The sequence below is a fragment of the Lampetra fluviatilis genome, chromosome 24 (genome assembly GCF_964198595.1).
Source record: "Lampetra fluviatilis chromosome 24, kcLamFluv1.1, whole genome shotgun sequence".
In the NCBI taxonomy this organism is placed as follows: domain Eukaryota; kingdom Metazoa; phylum Chordata; class Hyperoartia; order Petromyzontiformes; family Petromyzontidae; genus Lampetra; species Lampetra fluviatilis.
The window spans coordinates 12,638,800-12,657,115 of record NC_136298.1 but is presented as its reverse complement, the minus strand read 5'-3'; the positions used below and the strand labels follow the sequence as shown (position 1 = coordinate 12,657,115).

The window sequence follows — 18,316 nt, the reverse complement described above, 5'->3', positions numbered from 1 at the left end:
AGATTCTTCGAATTGATGTTTCCAAGAATCCTGTTAATGTTTGACCCCCCCTTAGAAAAAGTCACGGCAATGTCGCGACTGCACAAAACACGACCCCCACTGGGCGAGACCCCCACTGGGCGAGACCCCCACCCAGCGAGACCCCCACTGGGTGAGACCCCCACTGGGTGAGACCCCCACTGGGTGAGACCCCCACTGGGTGAGACCCCCACTGGGCACAACCTTGGCCGACAATGAGCAGCAACGCGCGCGGTGTTTGACAAATGAGTTGCACAACTCTCGACGCTTTCTCCCCCAAATCTTGATCCCATTGCACGGAGCGCGATCCCTGCTGCTGACGCTTCCCCCGGGCACGGGCCACGTGGGGCAGCAGCTGATCGGCCGGGCCGCGCTCCTCGCACCCGTAGCCAATGGGGAGACGGCGTGAGCGCGTCGCCTACAGCTCTGCTATAGGTTTCATTAAAGTGTTCCCCCTTTTACTGTTGTGCGTTTATAGGGCGTCACCATCGTAATCATCATCATCATCAGAGGTGGGCAATCCACTGCTGGATGAAGCCGTCAGAGCAAAAATGCGTTTGCATGTTTAGGGGAAGGGTTCTCTTCGCACTGTTTTTTTTATTCTGAGTTTTGGGGCAACCTGTTGATCAATGTGCCCAGTTTGCTTTTGGGTACGACCCTAATAGCAGCACAGGTTTACAAGAAGGCATCCCTCCATTTGCGGAAGCACAAAGCTCCTGAAAAATCCGTGAAGGGAAATTCCGTCCATCGAACCTGAGCTTTCCCCAGTCGATGTCCGTGACGTGTACAATTGGAGATTCGTTCCTACGGAGACAAAAACTAAAAAATACGGCCCCAAAACGAAATACATTCACATTTAAGAATGCAGCAAACCTTTTTAAAGCACATATTCAATGGAAAATCGATACTCTTGTTAAAAAATAATACTCGGTCATGAAATTAAAAATACTGTACGGCACTGGCCAGAAACTGGTGATTGCTGTGTCAGGTGGTGGTGGTGGTTCAGAGAGGTGGTGCGGTGAGGTGGTGGTGGTGTTGGTTCAGCGAGGTGTTGCGGCGAGGTGGTGGAAGCCACACGAGCCGAGCTTGGGGCACGGCAGGGTGAAGGTCGCGGGAAAACCAGGAGAGGAGGGAATGCGCGAACCATAGGGGGGGGGGCAGCATGACATGCATGCTAGGACTACCGACAGACCGAGCATTCATTCCCTTCCAAACAAATTATTTAAAGATTAAATATTCCGTAAATGCGAGTTTCATTTAATGTGTTTCGAATTCGGTACCTAGTTTACGACTCTGCATTGAGTTGCCATAAAACGACGGATGACCGTCCTAAAGTTTTCTTCGTATAGAGTCATCTATAGTGTATGTGCTCCCCTTAGACACACAGAGAGCTAAAGTATTGACGCTTTGAATCCACTTGTCCCCAGGCTCTTAATGCCAGGAATTTCTCTCCATGTGTGGGATCTCTCTCTCTCTTTATCTCTGGGGCAGCTCATATATAATTGTGTCATAAATAAACCTTCTGCACGCAGGGTCACTTTTGTTTGCTTAAATGAAACGCTCCATCATCCCACACTTTTCTACCATCGGACCATCCGCACAATCCACTTCAGCTTGCAAGGCCGAGACCATACAAATCGCTCAACCCAAATTCCTGCGCGCATGTCCAACGATTACCGACTCCCACACACCGATGATGACGACCTGTAAAATTCCACGTTATTCACGATCAGCCTTGCAATTTATTGCAGCGCCACGCGATACGTTTTCGCGTTTAAGAGGTGCCGCGTAAAACAATTTGAATGGAATTAATTGATTGAAACGGCAGTCCTTAATATGATGAGATTGTGTTATGTTTAAGTGCTGGCTTTGAGTGGGTGTGTATCTATGTATACAGTAGTGTATGTATCCTACATCGGGGTCTGAGCATCTTATCCGACGGTGCAGTCCGTAGCACATCCACCCGCTGTTATAGTGCGTGCAGAACATGGGTCAATTCCTACAGCCACACAGTGACACCTTTGTAGAATTGCTAAATTACAAGACCCTGTGACATTTGAAAGAGTATGCCGTTCTTTACAAGCGTAATAACCCAAAGGCAATTTGTATTTAAATATATCAAAGAAAAACATGTACTTCCACATGAAACGAAACCACGCCTTGAAAATGAACTTGCCAAACATCTGTACAAGACCCGCCTTAAAACGAGTATTGAGACTCAGTGAGAAATTTCAGTAAATTAAAGATGTTAATGGCACACAAACTTAGAATAATAAATTAATTGGATAAATATTCCCAGGGTGGATTCTCCATTGTTTGCCAGGCCGCAAACATTACTCTGTGTAGCAGCACATGTGAAAGAGCATTGCCCTATACGATGTGGTTCAGGGATAACTTGAAGCAATATCAGAGGTACCGTAGTTTAGTCTTGTATGTTGACATTATGTTGCACTGTAAGCAGTCAACCGTGATCATCGTAGGTGCGAGGGAAGGACAACTAAACACAAGCGGCTTTAAAAAAATAATTTTCAATCTAAATTGTAAAGTGCATAGCTCCAGTGGCTTGCTAATATCGGGAGGAAGAGCGTTCCAGACGGCCTCAGAAGCGCATTCCGTGGGCTGTTCTCCAACATGCGAGGCTGCACTGCGAGAGATCCGTGACGCTGATAGCACAGCCGCTATTTCTGACCAAATAAACTATTTTAAATCCTCTGCGTTGCCTTCTTGCCCACGAATCCTGTTATCTACGGGGATCAGAGGAACTTCGAGTTTCTTGTGAAGCCAATAAGCTGCACCGCTCGGGCTACGGAGCCGAGAGCCTCAGTCACGGTTTTGATTTCGCTGTCGCGTCGAGGTCACTGCGGGTCCCGCGGGGGACTGCACGTGCCCTCGGCGTCGCGTCACGCACGTCACGTGGCGTTTCGTCACACTCGCACAAAGACGAAGACACACCCCCACCCACCGTGTCGCCTTAGCAGACTGTTGGGGCGAGCGCTGTTATAGCGAGTGCTGGTGTCGCACACTCGCTGACAATTACTTCACTGGACATGGAGAGGGGCCTTGGATTGGTGTGAACTTGATGCAGGTGGAGCAGACTTTGTACTTTCCAGCTGTGGGATTTGATGCAACGCTTTCCCCGTAGCCCAGCAAGTGTGGAGCGCACACATTCGTCCTTATTTTGTGTAGAGTGCATTTAATTGAAAAATGTAAAGTGGCTTCCTGCTCATGTAAGCAAGCAGGCAGTGTTCATCTTCTGTTTACAACCCTGATAGCAGTCGTGGAAATTCAACCATTTGTAGAATTCACCACAAGGAGGCACTTATTTTATTGATCCGGGAAGGATGAAGGGCTGAGTCGACCCCGACAGGGATTTCAGCTCGCATCCTTGCGAACCACGCACACTGCACTCGCGGCACCGGTGTACATTTGGTTTGTTTATTTTGTTCAGCCAGATGAGAACTTAAGAGACCTGCGTCAAATCAAATTAAACGGCAATTGAAATCAGCACAAAAACAATTGAATTTCATGGGGGAAATCAAGAATATTACACAAACGTAAATCAGTGATAAATGAAATATTACCTTTCACTTCAGTCGGCACGGGCAGATTATTTTCAGATTGATCATAGTAAAATTACAAGTACCAGACAATGTGGCAACCTAGGATAGAGATGAGTGTTGCATTTAAGAATCCAGCCAGCGTTGCTGCACAATACACACGGACAAGTACCGGGGAGTGCCATGCGGGGTTTCATTCGCACCGCGTGGGGTTTCCCGATGGACTTCCCAATCATCGTCGTGGTCTGCAGCCCTTCCCCGCTCAAAACGCCTCTTGGTTTTCTCCTCCACAATATGGGAGATGATGGGATGAGTTCAAATTAGAGAGAGCGAAAGAGACAGGAAGTTCATCGTAAATGAGAATTGCGAGGAGAGAACGCTTAGAGTGGAGGGGAAGACTGCAGACTGAGACTTACGATTGCACTTGAGATGCTGCATGGCAGTCGTGGTATGCATCCGCAAAGCATTTTCAAGGCACGCCGCCGCAGTTGAACCATTTCATGTTAATGGAAGTTGCCCTTAATTCGAAAGACCCGCAAAGCTTGGGTAATTTCAACAACTCCCAAAAGACAAAAAAACCCAATCAATATTCGCCTCCCCCTGGAGAGTTCAGCCCATTAAGATGAAGCGATCGTTAGGGAGACAGGAAGAGTCAGCACGCGCGGGCGGGCGCAGCGTCGCAGTAATGCACTCGGAGAGCAATAACCCCGAAACTCTTCCTTCTCACCCCCACCTCATCACCCCCCCCCCACCCCGGCCCCTACACCCTCCAGGTCAGACTCCGGAGAGTGTCCTGGACGGCATCAACGGTGAGATCCGCAAAGGTGGCTCTGTGTGCGTGTAGGTTGCGTGGGCCATCTTCGCAGGACGAGCACGAACGCGTAGAGAACGTCACCACTGCGTTGTTGCCAGATAAGCGCCTCGCCATGCCGTGCAGGACATGGCGGTTAATTCGCCACGCTTCAGTACGCGTTGGTTAAGGCGGGGAACAGACGTGAGAACATAGACGTACAGTACAACAATGTATGTTTTCTGCACCGACCTCTGCCGGTAACGTAGCCCTCCTGATGTCCAAGCGTCGACAAGAATAAGATGAAAGCGCGCGTTCTCTTGCGAACGTAGGCTCCTGCGTACGCGTTGGGTTTTGTGAGAAACGCGCTCCTGTTGAATAAGTGTAATACGTTTGTTTGCCCACAAAACCTGGAGGCGTTTTGAAAGCACAGCAACAAAAATCAACACACGCAGAGTTATTGTTCACGCCCTGACAACGTTTGTTACTGGACACGCGCCATCCTGCAAGGATCACGGTAATAATGTGCAAGAGCACGTGATGCGTGGAGCCGATGTGAAGCTGCACTCACTCGACCCCAGGGCTGCTGTGTGGTCCTCTCTGGCACCGCGCATGCCGTTCACAGGGTCACATGACCCACACGCCACCACCAACAACAACAACACACACACATTGCGACATGCTCGTGTTCCATTATTACGCACAAAAGACAAAGATCGCCCTTATAGCCTTGACAGACTGTTGGGGCAAGTGCCTACAGCGAGCACCCACAAACCACACTCGCATCACCCGCATCAAGCCGCGCCACCACGCGCGTCACCCACCCCGATGTGTCGACACCCCGACTCCGGTTTTGTATCGAGCATCGTTCGGCACGGTGTCCGTCGACGTTTCTCTCCACGTGCTCGGGAGCCTCTTCGAGAACCGAATGTCCCCCCACCACCCCACCCCCCATGACAGCCTCGACCCCGTGCTTGCTGGCGGATGGCTCTCCGGGGCCCATAATGTGCGTGCTCTACAGCGCGAACGGGGACCTCATGTGCCATTGGTTCGCGGGGCTCGACTCGTCCGCACCCACCGCCTACAAGCTGAACTGGAGGTCGTAAGTGACAGCCACCGCAGTGACCAATCAAACTTGATCTCTCTCATTTATATTTAAAAAAAAGGGTTCCTTAAACATCCAAGGACCTCCGCATCCCCTTTGACATCGTACCTCTGATTAGTACGGCTGGCTGCGTACTGTGCAAAAGAAGTTAAATGCGTACGTAACGCGTACACCAGTTGTGGAGCATAGTGTAACACATTTCTTGGATTGAGCAAGGTCATTATAAGATCTTGGGAACAGAGATCATGATAACATGGGTCCTTCCTTGCTTTTACCCTTTTTGGCAATAACACGGGTGTTCATCAGATGTTCAAACACCAAACGGAAACCTTTTGCAAGGAATCATGACATCGACACCTGTTTTATTGCAAGAAAGGCTAAATCTTCTTGGTTCTTTCGGTAAAGTCACGTAGAATGGAAATAATCAAATAATAAAAATAAAACATAATAAAATAATTATCACGACGTTTCGGACGCAAGCAGCCGTCCTCAGGTGAAGAACAGGTCTGTCGAGAAGACAGACCTGTCCTCAGGAGAAGAACAGGTCTGTCGAGGAGACAGAGAAGAACAGGTCTGTCGAGAAGACAGAGACAGAGATTATGTCTTCTCGACAGACCTGTTCTTCACCTGAGGACGGCTGCTTGCGTTGTGGCCGCAACGTCGTGAGAATTATTTTATTATGTTTTATTTTTTATTATTTTATTATTTCCTTTCTACGTGACTTTACCGAAAGAACCAAGAAGATGAATCCCTGCAGTCACGAAAGCTTTAAATAGAAAGGCTAAAACCAATTTTTATAGAGAGATCATGACGTTGGGAGGAAATTCAAAAGTGGAGCCTGGGTGAGGTTGGACGCAGAGAAATGTTGTGGCCTGGAGCATGGCGAGTGGGTGAGTGGTTGTTGTGGCCTGATGTGGGAGTGTGGTGAGTGTGTGAGTGTTGTGGCCTCGTGTGTTATGGTTTGTTGAAGAATGGAGGAAACTGGCCGGTCATTCTGGTCGAGAGTCCTCACAAGAGACTTGTGAAATGTAAACACAAATCCTGGGGGGCCTCTGAACAGGTGGCAGCCGTGTTGCATATATTCAAATAGCACGTTGCCGAAAACCATAATCTTTTAACATTTTGTTATATTGCTTCTCGTCGTTACCTCTTGAAACGAGAGATGGTTTAACGTCGGCCAATTGCTGCACAAAGGAGGCGCATGTGCTGTCCATGCAATAGATGATCCATATATAGATGCCCCACTGATGTGTAACGGCCCCCTTTCTACTCCGATTGAATATTGTGAACGCGATGGCTCCATATCTCAAAGAGTTGAGAGCTGATACAACGTAATACGTTTCTTGAGTTTGGTGGCAATATATCGCTATTCTTTGCATGGAGGGGGGGGCACATCTATAACCAGACCACTCGATACCACAAAATGACCCCTCGATCGCATCGTAGCCCGCACGTCGCCACCAGGGCCTCGCGTGGCAGCGCGCTGCCGCTGTTGATCCGCGCCTCGTTCCCGACCCTGGCCACGTTCAGGGAGCACGACTTGCCGAACAACGACACGACGCCGCCTCCGCTCGACGTGGACCCCAGCTGGGAAGAAAGCCGCTTCTACGACGTGCAAGGCGACCAGTGAGTAGCGCGCGGCCGTCGTGCAGTGGGTGCCAACACGGCCCTCGACAGGCGCGCAGAGTCGGTCCGCCCTGTCCCCACTCCTCCAGTCGTCAGTGCTTGCGAGGGGCACGTGTCGGATAAAATGTATAGACAACAACAATAACAATGCAAATAAATGGATGGGTAGGCACTCTGCGTTGTGTTCTGTCCTCCGGAGAAGTGGGAGACGCCACAAGAGCCGAGCACCACGGGTTTGTGAAACGCTAACACTTTATTTCAAAGTGTTCTTCCTGCGATAGTGATCACAAACACCCTCCACGTCACGACACTGCTTAGATTCCTCTGTTTAAAGGATTGAGCGCCAGGGTTCATATTCTAGACCCAATTATTATACGTATTTTATATATTTATATATTTAAATAAACTTTAATATCATAATTTGTTGCCAGATAGAAGGGTAAAGAACCAATTATCATATTTTTACTGGCAAATGAGGTTTCCCATAGAACTTTAATATCGTAAATCGTGCATATCTTCATTACCACCAACTCGGTCAATTAACATAACAAAGTTCCTGTTAGTCGATTGGCACAGTTAATATAAATTTAACAGCTTTATTGGTGGAGAGTACCCATGGTGGACACTGCCCATGGTGGACACTGCCCTTGGTGGACAGTACCCATGGTGGACACTGCCCTTGGTGGACACTGCCCTTGGTGGACACTGCCCTTGGTGGACACTGCCCATGGTGGACACTGCCCTTGGTGGACAGTACCCATGGTGGACACTGCCCTTGGTGGACAGTACCCATGGTGGACACTGCTCTTGGTGGACAGTACCCATGGTGGACACTGCCCTTGGTGGACAGTACCCATGGTGGACACTGCCCTTGGTGGACAGTACCCATGGTGGACACTGCCCTTGGTGGACACTGCCCTTGGTGGACACTGCCCATGGTGGACAGTACCCATGGTGGACACTGCACTTGGTGGACACTGCCCATGGTGGACACTGCCCATGGTGGCCAGTACCCATGGTGGACACTGCCCTTGGTGGACACTGCCCATGGTGGCCAGTACCCATGGTGGACACTGCCCTTGGTGGACACTGCCCATGGTGGACACTGCCCATGGTGGACACTGCCCATGGTGGACACTGCCCTTGGTGGACACTGCCCTTGGTGGACACTGCCCATGGTGGACACTGCCCATGGTGGCCAGTACCCATGGTGGACACTGCCCTTGGTGGACACTGCCCTTGGTGGACACTGCCCATGGTGGACACTGCCCATGGTGGACACTGCCCATGGTGGCCAGTACCCATGGTGGACACTGCCCATGGTGGACACTGCCCTTGGTGGACACTGCCCATGGTGGACACTGCTCTTGGTGGACACTGCCCATGGTGGACACTACCCTTGGTGGACACTGCCCATGGTGGACACTACCCATGGTGGACACTGCCCATGGTGGACACTGCCCTTGGTGGACACTGCCCATGGTGGACACTACCCATGGTGGACACTGCCCTTGGTGGACAGTACCCATGGTGGACATGTTAATATATTCGACTGACCGATCCCCGTTGGCTCACGGGACACGGATGAGAAACGATTGAGACAAAAACTAATTTCGTAAAGAAGAGCAGAGGCGCGAACAGAGCACGTGCAGTGCAGAAATCTCAGTAAAAGACACGCATCTACAAAGAAGTGGGAAGATACAATTGACAACAAAAAGCGAAGTATGAATGACATATTGCACGTACTTCGAGCCTGGTCACATATCTAAAGTGAACGCAACATTCTGCGAATCGCTCACGTAGTCACCTCTGAGGTTTTACTCTCAATTATCTTTGCTGTCACATCTCGTGTATCTGCGCGATGCCACGTGCGAGCGAACCGCGTGCGTTTCCCGTTGACCCTTGACCTCTCGCACGGGGCGTGCTGCGAGTACAGGCTCCTGCGGATGGCCTGCGACGAGAAGGACGGCTGCGTGGTCTGCAACCTCAGAAGATTCCACCTCGTCGTGGGAGTGAACTACATGTACGACATGTGGGTGACGGCCAACGGCACGGCTGTATCCAAGCACCTGCAAGTCGAGCCCCAGAATAAGAGTACGTGCCCTGTGCCCCTCTCCCCTCCCGCGTCGCCCCACGGACACGGGCGAAGTGTCGTACCAGCTCGAGTGCGCGTGGGTTTCCTCCCACCACACGTGGGGGGGGGGGGGGGTTGCCCTGGACATGCGAAAAACAAAGCAATGTTGTAGGACCCCCACCCCCAAGTAGCTCAAGGGGTTTTCTGATTCGCATAAAAATATGCGTGTGCCAAATATCAGAGCGAAAACCAGATCCTGATGAACATGAACAGCTGATAATTCTTATAACAATCAAAATATATTTAATGATTCTATTACCTTGATTACTGTGCACAACTGTAGCATAGGTGAATTACGCATCTTGTCGCGCGACAAACCCAAAATGTATTTCTGCTGAGGAACCTCAATGGAATCAAACCTGTGATGTGTGGATTGCAAGTCGGGCCTGTAAACCATCACACCGTGGCAGCTACCCCCACCAGCATGTGCCGGCTTCACGAGGGATCCTTATTTTGGAATCGTTTAACACCAACACGCGTTCATAATGAAGGTTTGCCAAATTAAAAAACGTACCTGCAAATTACCCAATTTGTGATCGCACATAGCAATCATCGCCCACTAATGGCAAACCAGTGGCCACTTTCAGACCAGGTGTCAAGTCACCTTGTGTCGCACAGGGGCAGAGCTGCCACTGGGGGTGCCCTTTCTCATGTGTGGAGTTGAGATGCGATGTAAAGCACTCAGGGAATGTCCGGCGTATACGAGGGTGCTATACCGAGTACAAATCACGACGTTCTTATAACCACCACGATGGTTGCTCAATATCGCAGCCTTGCCCAGCGCAGCCGTTAACATGAGCAGCGCAGTCGTCGGTGGCAGCGAGAGCCCGCGCGAAGTGCCCACGTGTGCCTGTGTGTGTGTGCCGGTGTGTGTGTGTGCCTGTGGGTGTGTGCCGGTGTGTGTGTGCCTGTGTGTGTGTGTGCCTGTGTGTGTGTGTGCCTGTGTGTGTGCCTGTGTGCCTGTGTGCCTGTGTGTGTGTGCCGGTGTGTGTGTGCGTGTGTGTGTGTGCCTGTGTGTGTGCCTGTGTGTGTGACTGTGTGTGTGTGTGCCTGTGTGTGTGCCTGTGTGTGTGTGACTGTGTGTGTGCCTGTGTGTGACTGTGTGTGTGCCTGTGTGTGTGTGTGACTGTGTGTGCGCGTGTGCCTGTGTGTGTGTGCCTGTGTGTGTGTGTGCCTGTGTGCCTGTGTGTGTGCCTGTGTGTGACTGTGTGTGTGCCTGTGTGTGTGCCTGTGTGCCTGTGTGTGTGCCTGTGTGTGCCTGTGTGTGTGTCTGTGTGTGTGCCTGTGTGTGTGTGTGCCTGTGTGTGTGTGTGTGACTGTGTGTGTGACTGTGTGTGTGCCTGTGTGTGTCCCTGTGTGTGTGTGTGACTGTGTGTATGCCTGTGTGTGTGTGTGACTGTGTGTGTGCCTGTGTGTGTGTGCGCTTGCAGTCCTCCTGCCTCCACCGAGCAACGTGCAACTGATTTCAGAGCGGGACGAGCCCACGCAGCTCACGGTGCAGTGGGAAAAACCCTCCTTGATCCACAGCAAGTGCCAACTGCGCTACCGACACCAAGGGACCAGCCACTGGACCACGGTACCGACGACCCCGGCGGACTCGCGCCCGAAATTGCTCGCCGCCGAGAGAAACGCGGATGGTTGGACGGGGCAGAGCGAGCGGCGCGGAGTGCTGCCGCGTTCGCGTGGAGCCCCTCGGGGGTGAGCTGGGACGGTCGTCGTTGGCGTCGTGACGGGAGCGTGCCTGTCGTTGGCAGGTGAACGACGTGATGGACAACGCATCGCACTACACTCTGTACGACCTGGCGCCTGGCTCCCTCTACTGGGCCCAGCTGCGCTGCCGCCTGATACCTGAAGGAGAATATTGGAGCCCCTGGAGCCAGCCGCGGGTCGGACAGACACCTGACGCAGGTGCACGCCGATATTCCCGCACGAGCTGGCACCAGCCCCGTCCTCATGATGGGGTGCCCATCAGACAGACAATCGCAGTACATCTCTCTCTGTCTCGTCCCAATACACCTTGTCGATATCTCGTGTGTCATCTCACGAGGAGTTCATCATTTGAAAGGGGGAGGGGCGCCAAAAATATGTTTTGCTCTGGACCCCCGATGTGCGAGCATGGGGCCTGCTCTCTTCATCTCACTCCAGCAACTGTGGTGATACACGAGATGTGGGATTTTCCCTTGGTCAGTGAGTTTTTGTTTTGTTTACCCACACGTGCATCACCGTTCTACTCCTTTGACTGGTGTCATGATCTGGGAACGAGCACGGCAAATCGTCACGTGTCCCCTAATAGAACCGTAACGTGCCAAGATCCGCGGGTTGCAAACATTATAAATAGAGGGGCGAGAAATGCATTCACAAGAGAGATTTAGGAGACGTGTCTCCAGAGAGAAATATGACATCGGCGTAGGGAGATAAAAGCATGTGCCAGTGTCACACACTGTGTGCCTTGTGACCGCAAATCCCACACGCTGACCAAGGCAATAAAGTTGATTACCTGAGTCGGGTTTATGCAGTTAGCCACAAGGCCGCGACAAGCTATGATTAACGGTGCGCTTGAGCTCACGCCGTGGGTGAAACTTGTCCCGGGGGCCGTAGTGAGGACGTGAACTTGCACCCGGCCCTTACGGCACCAGGCAGGTGAGTGAGGGCTGGCGAAGACGGGAAGCTCGTGTAGCCGCACATCGGGGAGCCGTGCCACCTTTCCCAGGGGCGTGTTGTCTGACCGAGTGCCTCCCATGCGTCTCCGCGTCTCCAGTCCCGCTAGGGGCGCCGAGCGTGTGGAGGGAACTCGGCGAGCCCGACGCCCGGGGGTGGCGGGACCTCACCGTCTTGTGGAAGGTGAGCCACCGCTTCTTTCCCCGTGTCCAAAATAATACAAATAACGATTCGAAAGTAATTTCGCGACGGAGACCTCCGTGCCACGTCCTCGTAACTCCACCGCCGGACGTCGCGTGCCCGGCGGCAGGATTTCCCGGAGAAGCAGGCGCGCGGCCGCGTGCTGCACTGGCTCGTGTCGCTGCATCCGGGGAACCGGGAGACGAAGCTGGAGGCGCGGTACCGCGGCGCGACGCTGTCCGTGTCGGCGAACGAGCCCATCCACGTGAGCGTCCGTGCCGTCAACTCGGCGGGGAGATCGGACTCCGCGGGGTTCAGCGTGCCGACGCTCGCCCACTCCGGTGAGCGCTCCCACACCACCGTGCGGCATCGTGCGGGCAGGGCGCGTACGGGAGGGTGCCTTAGCCGGTTTCATACGGGCGCTGGGATACTTAGCGATGGGGTCACGCCAGATCACGTGATGAGCGTCGTGTACACGCACGGCTATTGTTTACTGATCCGCTGCTGGACGAGACCCTCCCTGTGCTGCGTGGGTCACGGCGGTGTTTTGACCCTATTTCACCACGCTGGTTGATGAAGGCAGGGAGCATAGACCTGGCAGCGTAGACTACAGACCCACGGGATTGTCTCCACTGACTTCCGTTGACCACCATCTCAAGGGACATCACAGGGGTGCAACGTTAACGTGCTGCCACATTCTCCAGGTTGACCTATTAACGTATAGACGGCAGCCAATCAGCTCAGGGTTAGGGCGGCTCATCGGGGCAGCCGAAGGGCTCTGAAACTGTTCCAGTGGCAATTCATGCTATGATTGTGCAACCATCACACACCACGCGGCTTGGATAGTGAGGTGTTAGGTTCCCCTGCAGTGATGTTTCAATGTCGGCATGTTTTGATAATTACCATTGGTTATCAAGGTTATCCACTTTGCATTTAACGTGCCGCCAATTCCACACGAAATGTGCCCATTCCACCGCCGCAGTTGGATTGAGTGCGCTCCTAACTGGACGACCGTCTTTAAACTCCAGTTTTAAAGCGTGGAGTGTTGGCGAGTATGATTCACTTCCAGTGACCTATGACTCCTATTTTCTGCATGGCACCCACTTGTGTATGCGCGTGTGTGAACCCGGCAACCCGAGTTAGATTTCCGCGCACGTCACCATAACAGTGGTGAATATCTGAAGTGGTTCTGGGCCTCCCGTAGGTCGACTCAGCCTTACAATAAGTACCTGGTGCATTGTGTAAATAACAGCATTGGGGAGGCAAAGGGCGTGGTGTTGGCCACCCACCCCATAGTGTGCCGTGCCGGCCTTCATAGGTGCTCGCTAACAGCACTTTTTAAAACTATTTTTACTATAAACAATTTTTATGTTACCAGATAAGGTCCACTGAGCTATCTAGTTTATGTTTTCAGAAGAAACCTGGCCACAATGTGGCTTATCATGTGAAAAATAATTTATAGCAGCCAAATTCTCTAAACACATGTTTCTAAATGTGGAGAGAAAAACCGGAGGACCCAGAGAAAAATCTACGCGACCACAGGGAGAGACACGCAAACTCCAAATATACAGCAGGCGTCAGGGTCTTGGTCAAACCCACGACCTCCTGTATGCAGGGCGAGGTAGTTAACATCTCGCCACCGTGGCGCCCCCTTGCCCCAACAGTCTGTTAAGGCTTCACGGGGGACCTTTGTCTTTATGTGTGACAGGGGTGCTGCCTCCACTGCAGCTGAGCGCCCACAGCCAGGAGGGACCCGATGGACGCCCGGCGTTGCTCGTCACCTGGGCACCCCCAGAATGCCACCATCACATGGTCAAGGGCTACCTGGTGGAGTGGAGTCCAACGAGCCGCTCGACGTCGTCATCCACGTCATCGGATCTTCCGTCGGCGTCGCCGCCGACGCTTTCATCGCTGCCCTCGTTAACCTCGCCGTCGCCTTCGATGGCAGCAGCAGAAGCAGCAGCACTGACAGCGCCATCACCGTGGAGCCCTTTGCTCACACCCAGCCTGACCAGCTGGGCCCGGCTGCCAGCTAACAGCCTCTCCTTCAACATCACGGGTGAGGCATCGGGAGCCGTTCCGACATTTTAACAATGCACCTGTGTTTCCTGGAATTGATTGAGGAGGGCACGGCATGGCCATGTTGGCTCCACGGAACGGTACTGTTATTGTATCTGTGCGTCGTCCGTTGCCTCTCTCATCTCGATAGCGTCTCATTGGATGGGCGCAATCTCTGATTTGCAAGTGTGAATGTCAATGTTTTCGGGGATGCTTATGCGGGCCAGTCTCACAATCCAATAATTTTAGAAAATAATTTATAAAAACGTGGTATTGTTATTGATTGCATATAATGACGATCGTGCACTCGGGAGAGCGTCACTAAGTCTCAAGACTACTTTCCAAAAGGTTCCTGCATTGGGATATTTGGCAAATACCGTCACTGAGTGTTTGGTATTCAATTCTTTATCTTTGTACGAAGTACCTGGTTTTATTCATCAAGTTATATGGATAATTTTCTTTACCCAAATAACTTGGCTATGTGTGACTGCGATCGTCATTGCTTGATGTGTTTGTTTTGCATTGATAAACGCCGAGACCCTCAAACTTGTATTATTACAAACTGCAACGAGTTCCTGTTGACCCAGCTCAACTTTTTTATGGGGAGGTGTCCTTAACACAGAAGGTCCCCGTTTCAATCCGGCACCTCCTTCTCGGTCTAACGAGCTCCATTTACGATGCCGGTGGTGGTGGAGTTTCCAAGACTCGAGAAGAGCGCGTGAGCGTGCCTACGGTGCATTGTCTACGAAGGAGGGCAACCCCTGTGGATCACTGCAGGCACTTTGCTCTTTCCTGGGACACTCAGCCTCCTTCCTCCCTTGACGGTCAGACGGGGCAGATGGGCGACGTGGGCTGGTAACCCACACATTGCCCCGTGACAAGTCATCCTTCAATCGTTTCAGCAGCAGCAGCAGCAAGACACATTACCTTATATTTTCCAGGAACAAAAGTTGGCTTTGACAGATTCCTCTGAAAACCCTTTCATGGTCAACTTAAGTTAGAAAAACGTCAACGTAGAGCGAGGGTGCTAACCGCACAGGCGTGCGATCCCACGAGGAGAGGCCGCGCATTTTTATGTTGTAGCGGAGAGCAGTCACGAGGAGACGGAACGTGAAGCCACTGGACGGCGTTCCCGGCAGTTGGCTGCGTCCGGAGCCAAACGTCGCTCCCCACGACCACATCGCGACAGTCCGTGGCGTGGGGGGGGGGATCCCCCCGCTGACCTGTGGCCTCTGACCCCCACAGGGAGCCTGGAGCCCTGCGTGGGCTACGCGGTGTCGGTCTACGCGCGCTACACCCGAAGGGAGGGGCTCCCCGCAAGGACGATCGCCTTCGCCCGCGAATGCCGTGAGTCGGGCCCCCCCCCCCCCCCAATTCTCTATGCCCTGTGCAGCCTGTTGTAGAGAGACGGGGGGGGGGGTGCAGCCTGTTGTAGAGAGACAGGGGGGGTGCAGCCTGTTGTAGAGACAGGGGGGGGGGGGGTGCAGTGATTTATCTGTCGCGCCACTGCTCCAGGAAGGGCCTCGGTAATAGGGAGCCCCACGGAGCCCCTCCAGAGGGAGTTTTTGGCCTCCTCTTTCAGACCGGCCAGACGTCTTGGAGGAGGCGTGGGAGCACCCAGACCCACACTTTGCCCCACCACGTGGGAGCTGCCAGTCGACTGACTGTGCTGCACCCACTCACACCGCCCCCCGTGTGGACAGCCAGGGCAGGGGCGGGCACACAGAGAGTGCGTGCTGCACATTTGTGGCATAGCACACGGTCCGTTCGACTCTCCTGGGACGCGACCACATGTTCACACTTCTGGCAAAATACTCTCGCACCACAAAAACGGGTCCCCTCGAGTCGGATGCGTGAGGGCTCGTGTCAGGATGAGGGTACGTGAGTGTGTCCGTGTGTGTCCGTCTGTCTCCGTGTGTATGTCTTCACGTGTGATTGCGAGTGGGTCTGTGTGTCTTTGTACGTTGTGGGGAGCGGTTGTGTCGCGATCAGCGCGCCGCACTACAAACCTGGCGAACCGAATTCGATTCCTGCTCACGGCCAACACCAGTGAGGATTATCTGAACCGGTCCTGGGCCTCCCCTAAGTCGACTCAGCCTCAAATGAGTACCTCGTGTGGTGGGGAGACAAGGTGCTGGCCACCCACCCCCTCGTATGCCGTGCCGGCCTTCATAGATGCTACTCGCTAACAGCACTTGCCCCTACAGTCTGTTATGGCTATACAGGGGATTTTGTCTTTGTATATTAGTGATTAAATGAGTACCTGGTACGGTGTGTGAACATCAGCACTGAGGAGACAAAGGCAGCCCAACGTGATGGTAGCCACCCACCCCCTCGTGTGCTGCGCCGGCCTTCGTAGCGGCTGCCTAACAGCACTTGCCCCAACAGTCTGCTGAAGGCTCCTCAGCGGATCGTTGTCTTTGTGCCGCGTGCACGCGCCTGTGTGCACTTGAATGGGCAGCTCCTGATCGGGGTCCGGAGCTGGAGATACAGGAGGTGCAGGGCAGCAGCGCACAGCTCTCCTGGCAGGAGATTCCTCTGGAGAATAGGCGCGGCGTCCTCCGGGGCTACACCATCCACTACAGCGACCCCTCGCACCTCAACAAGAGTAGGTCACCGGAGCCGTCGAGCACGCGGGCCGCGTCACTGCAGCGATCGTAGTTACGATCCGTGCTGGGCTCCTGCGCACGAGATGATTTAATCGCTCCGTCTATGAGGTCTGTAAGACCCTCTTGGGTGCGTTTCCTCTTTTTCCATTAACAAATCGGTGACTCAGCGCCCTGGCACAACACCTACACAGCGGCGCGTAAATAATCCCGCAAATGTAGAGCAGATGTAAAAGTTGTTCCAGAAAACATGCATCGCACGTCAGGGGTTTCCGGCCCAAATTAGTGTTTTGGGATTCGTCGACGGGGTGCGGCGTTGTGTCTCTCGGACGCAGTCGTTCACGCACTGCGCTGTGAACGCGGCAAACCCGAGTTCAGATCCCGGTCATGGCTGGCATCAATGGCGAGTGATGTCTGAACTGGTTCTGGTTACCTCCTCCACTCTTCACCAACCTGCGCTAACCGATGGTCAAACAGTAGCCCCCATTCTAGATTTGAAGCTTTCGTGACTGCAAGGATTCATATTCTTAGGTTTTTTTCGGTAAAGTCACGTAGGTAAAAAATTATAATTAAGGAAAGTAAAATAAAATAAAAATTACGACGTTTCGGAGGCAACACAAGCTGAAGACGGAAGCTTGTGTTGCCTCCGAAACGTCGTGATTTTTATTTTTATTTTATTTTACTTTCATAAATTTTTATTTTTTACCTACGTGACTTTACCGAAAAAACCTAAGAATAAGCAGCCCCCATGACCAACAATGGCGTTGGGATGCCTTCATCCAGCAATAGATTGATTTAAATTTGTAATTAATATCGTCATTAACTTATATCACTTTTAAAGCTAAGTGAGTTGATCCCTGGCATAGCAACCAATCGTGTTGAAAGTTGAGCTGGCACTCTGATGAATGAAATTAATCGAATACCCTACCAATTATCGGTTCCATTACTTGACTAATCGCATAGCATGAAAATAGTTGGGGGGAAAAAGTCTGGCATCTGTTTCCACGTGTGCCACTGGATGTGCGGTGATGGGCAGGGCTTGGCTTCGCCATCATCATCAGCCGCGTGTCCGGGGCATGGTTCGTCGGGAGTTCCTGCCTTCACTGGGCAGGATGTCAGGGTGGCCAACATTTTCAGGGGGCGTGAGAAATCGACCCGGGATAAAAGCAGTCGATGAGCAATGTGTATTTGATTAATCGGCTTAATTAACTAATCCTACCAGATCGAGTTAAAAGCCACGGCATTGTGAATCATGGCGATTGCAAGCCCCTTGTCATTTGTGACACTGCCGACGAACTCCCTGGCTATGCGCACCCTGACACGCCACGGGTGCACGTGGCCTCGCGCCCATGCACTCAGCCCCAGTCTCGGTGTTTGGTTGGTGCCGATGCGTGGGGCTGTCCACAGGGAGCGTTGTGTGGCTCGCGAATTCAGCGAATGCGTGGGACGGGAGTTGCCTCTGTGTATTTGAACAGTGCAGAGTTACTCCTCCATTCCCCATGACAGATGTGCCTGGTTTCATAATTCAGAAAACATCTTGTACATGTGTACACACATGTGTACACGTGTGTACACGTGTGTACA

At 52.5% G+C, this 18,316-nt stretch overlaps 1 protein-coding gene across 2 annotated transcripts in view; it reads left to right on the top strand.

Moving 5' to 3' along the window:
* Window positions 1-18,316, top strand: part of LOC144941183 (interleukin-6 receptor subunit beta-like) — a 91,263-nt gene that overhangs the window by 52,382 nt on the left and 20,565 nt on the right. The window contains exons 4-14 of one of the 2 annotated variants that reach the window (XM_078867749.1): window positions 4,349-4,384; window positions 5,326-5,464; window positions 7,001-7,096; window positions 9,033-9,190; window positions 10,661-10,806; window positions 10,985-11,138; window positions 11,989-12,071; window positions 12,199-12,409; window positions 13,777-14,127; window positions 15,372-15,473; window positions 16,588-16,734. In XM_078867749.1, the coding sequence (XP_078723875.1) occupies window positions 4,349-4,384; window positions 5,326-5,464; window positions 7,001-7,096; window positions 9,033-9,190; window positions 10,661-10,806; window positions 10,985-11,138; window positions 11,989-12,071; window positions 12,199-12,409; window positions 13,777-14,127; window positions 15,372-15,473; window positions 16,588-16,734 (1,623 nt within the window). Of the gene's footprint in view, window positions 1-4,348; window positions 4,385-5,325; window positions 5,468-7,000; window positions 7,097-9,032; window positions 9,191-10,660; window positions 10,807-10,984; window positions 11,139-11,988; window positions 12,072-12,198; window positions 12,410-13,776; window positions 14,128-15,371; window positions 15,474-16,587; window positions 16,735-18,316 lie in introns of both variants that reach the window. The other variant, XM_078867748.1, reaches the window with a different exon arrangement.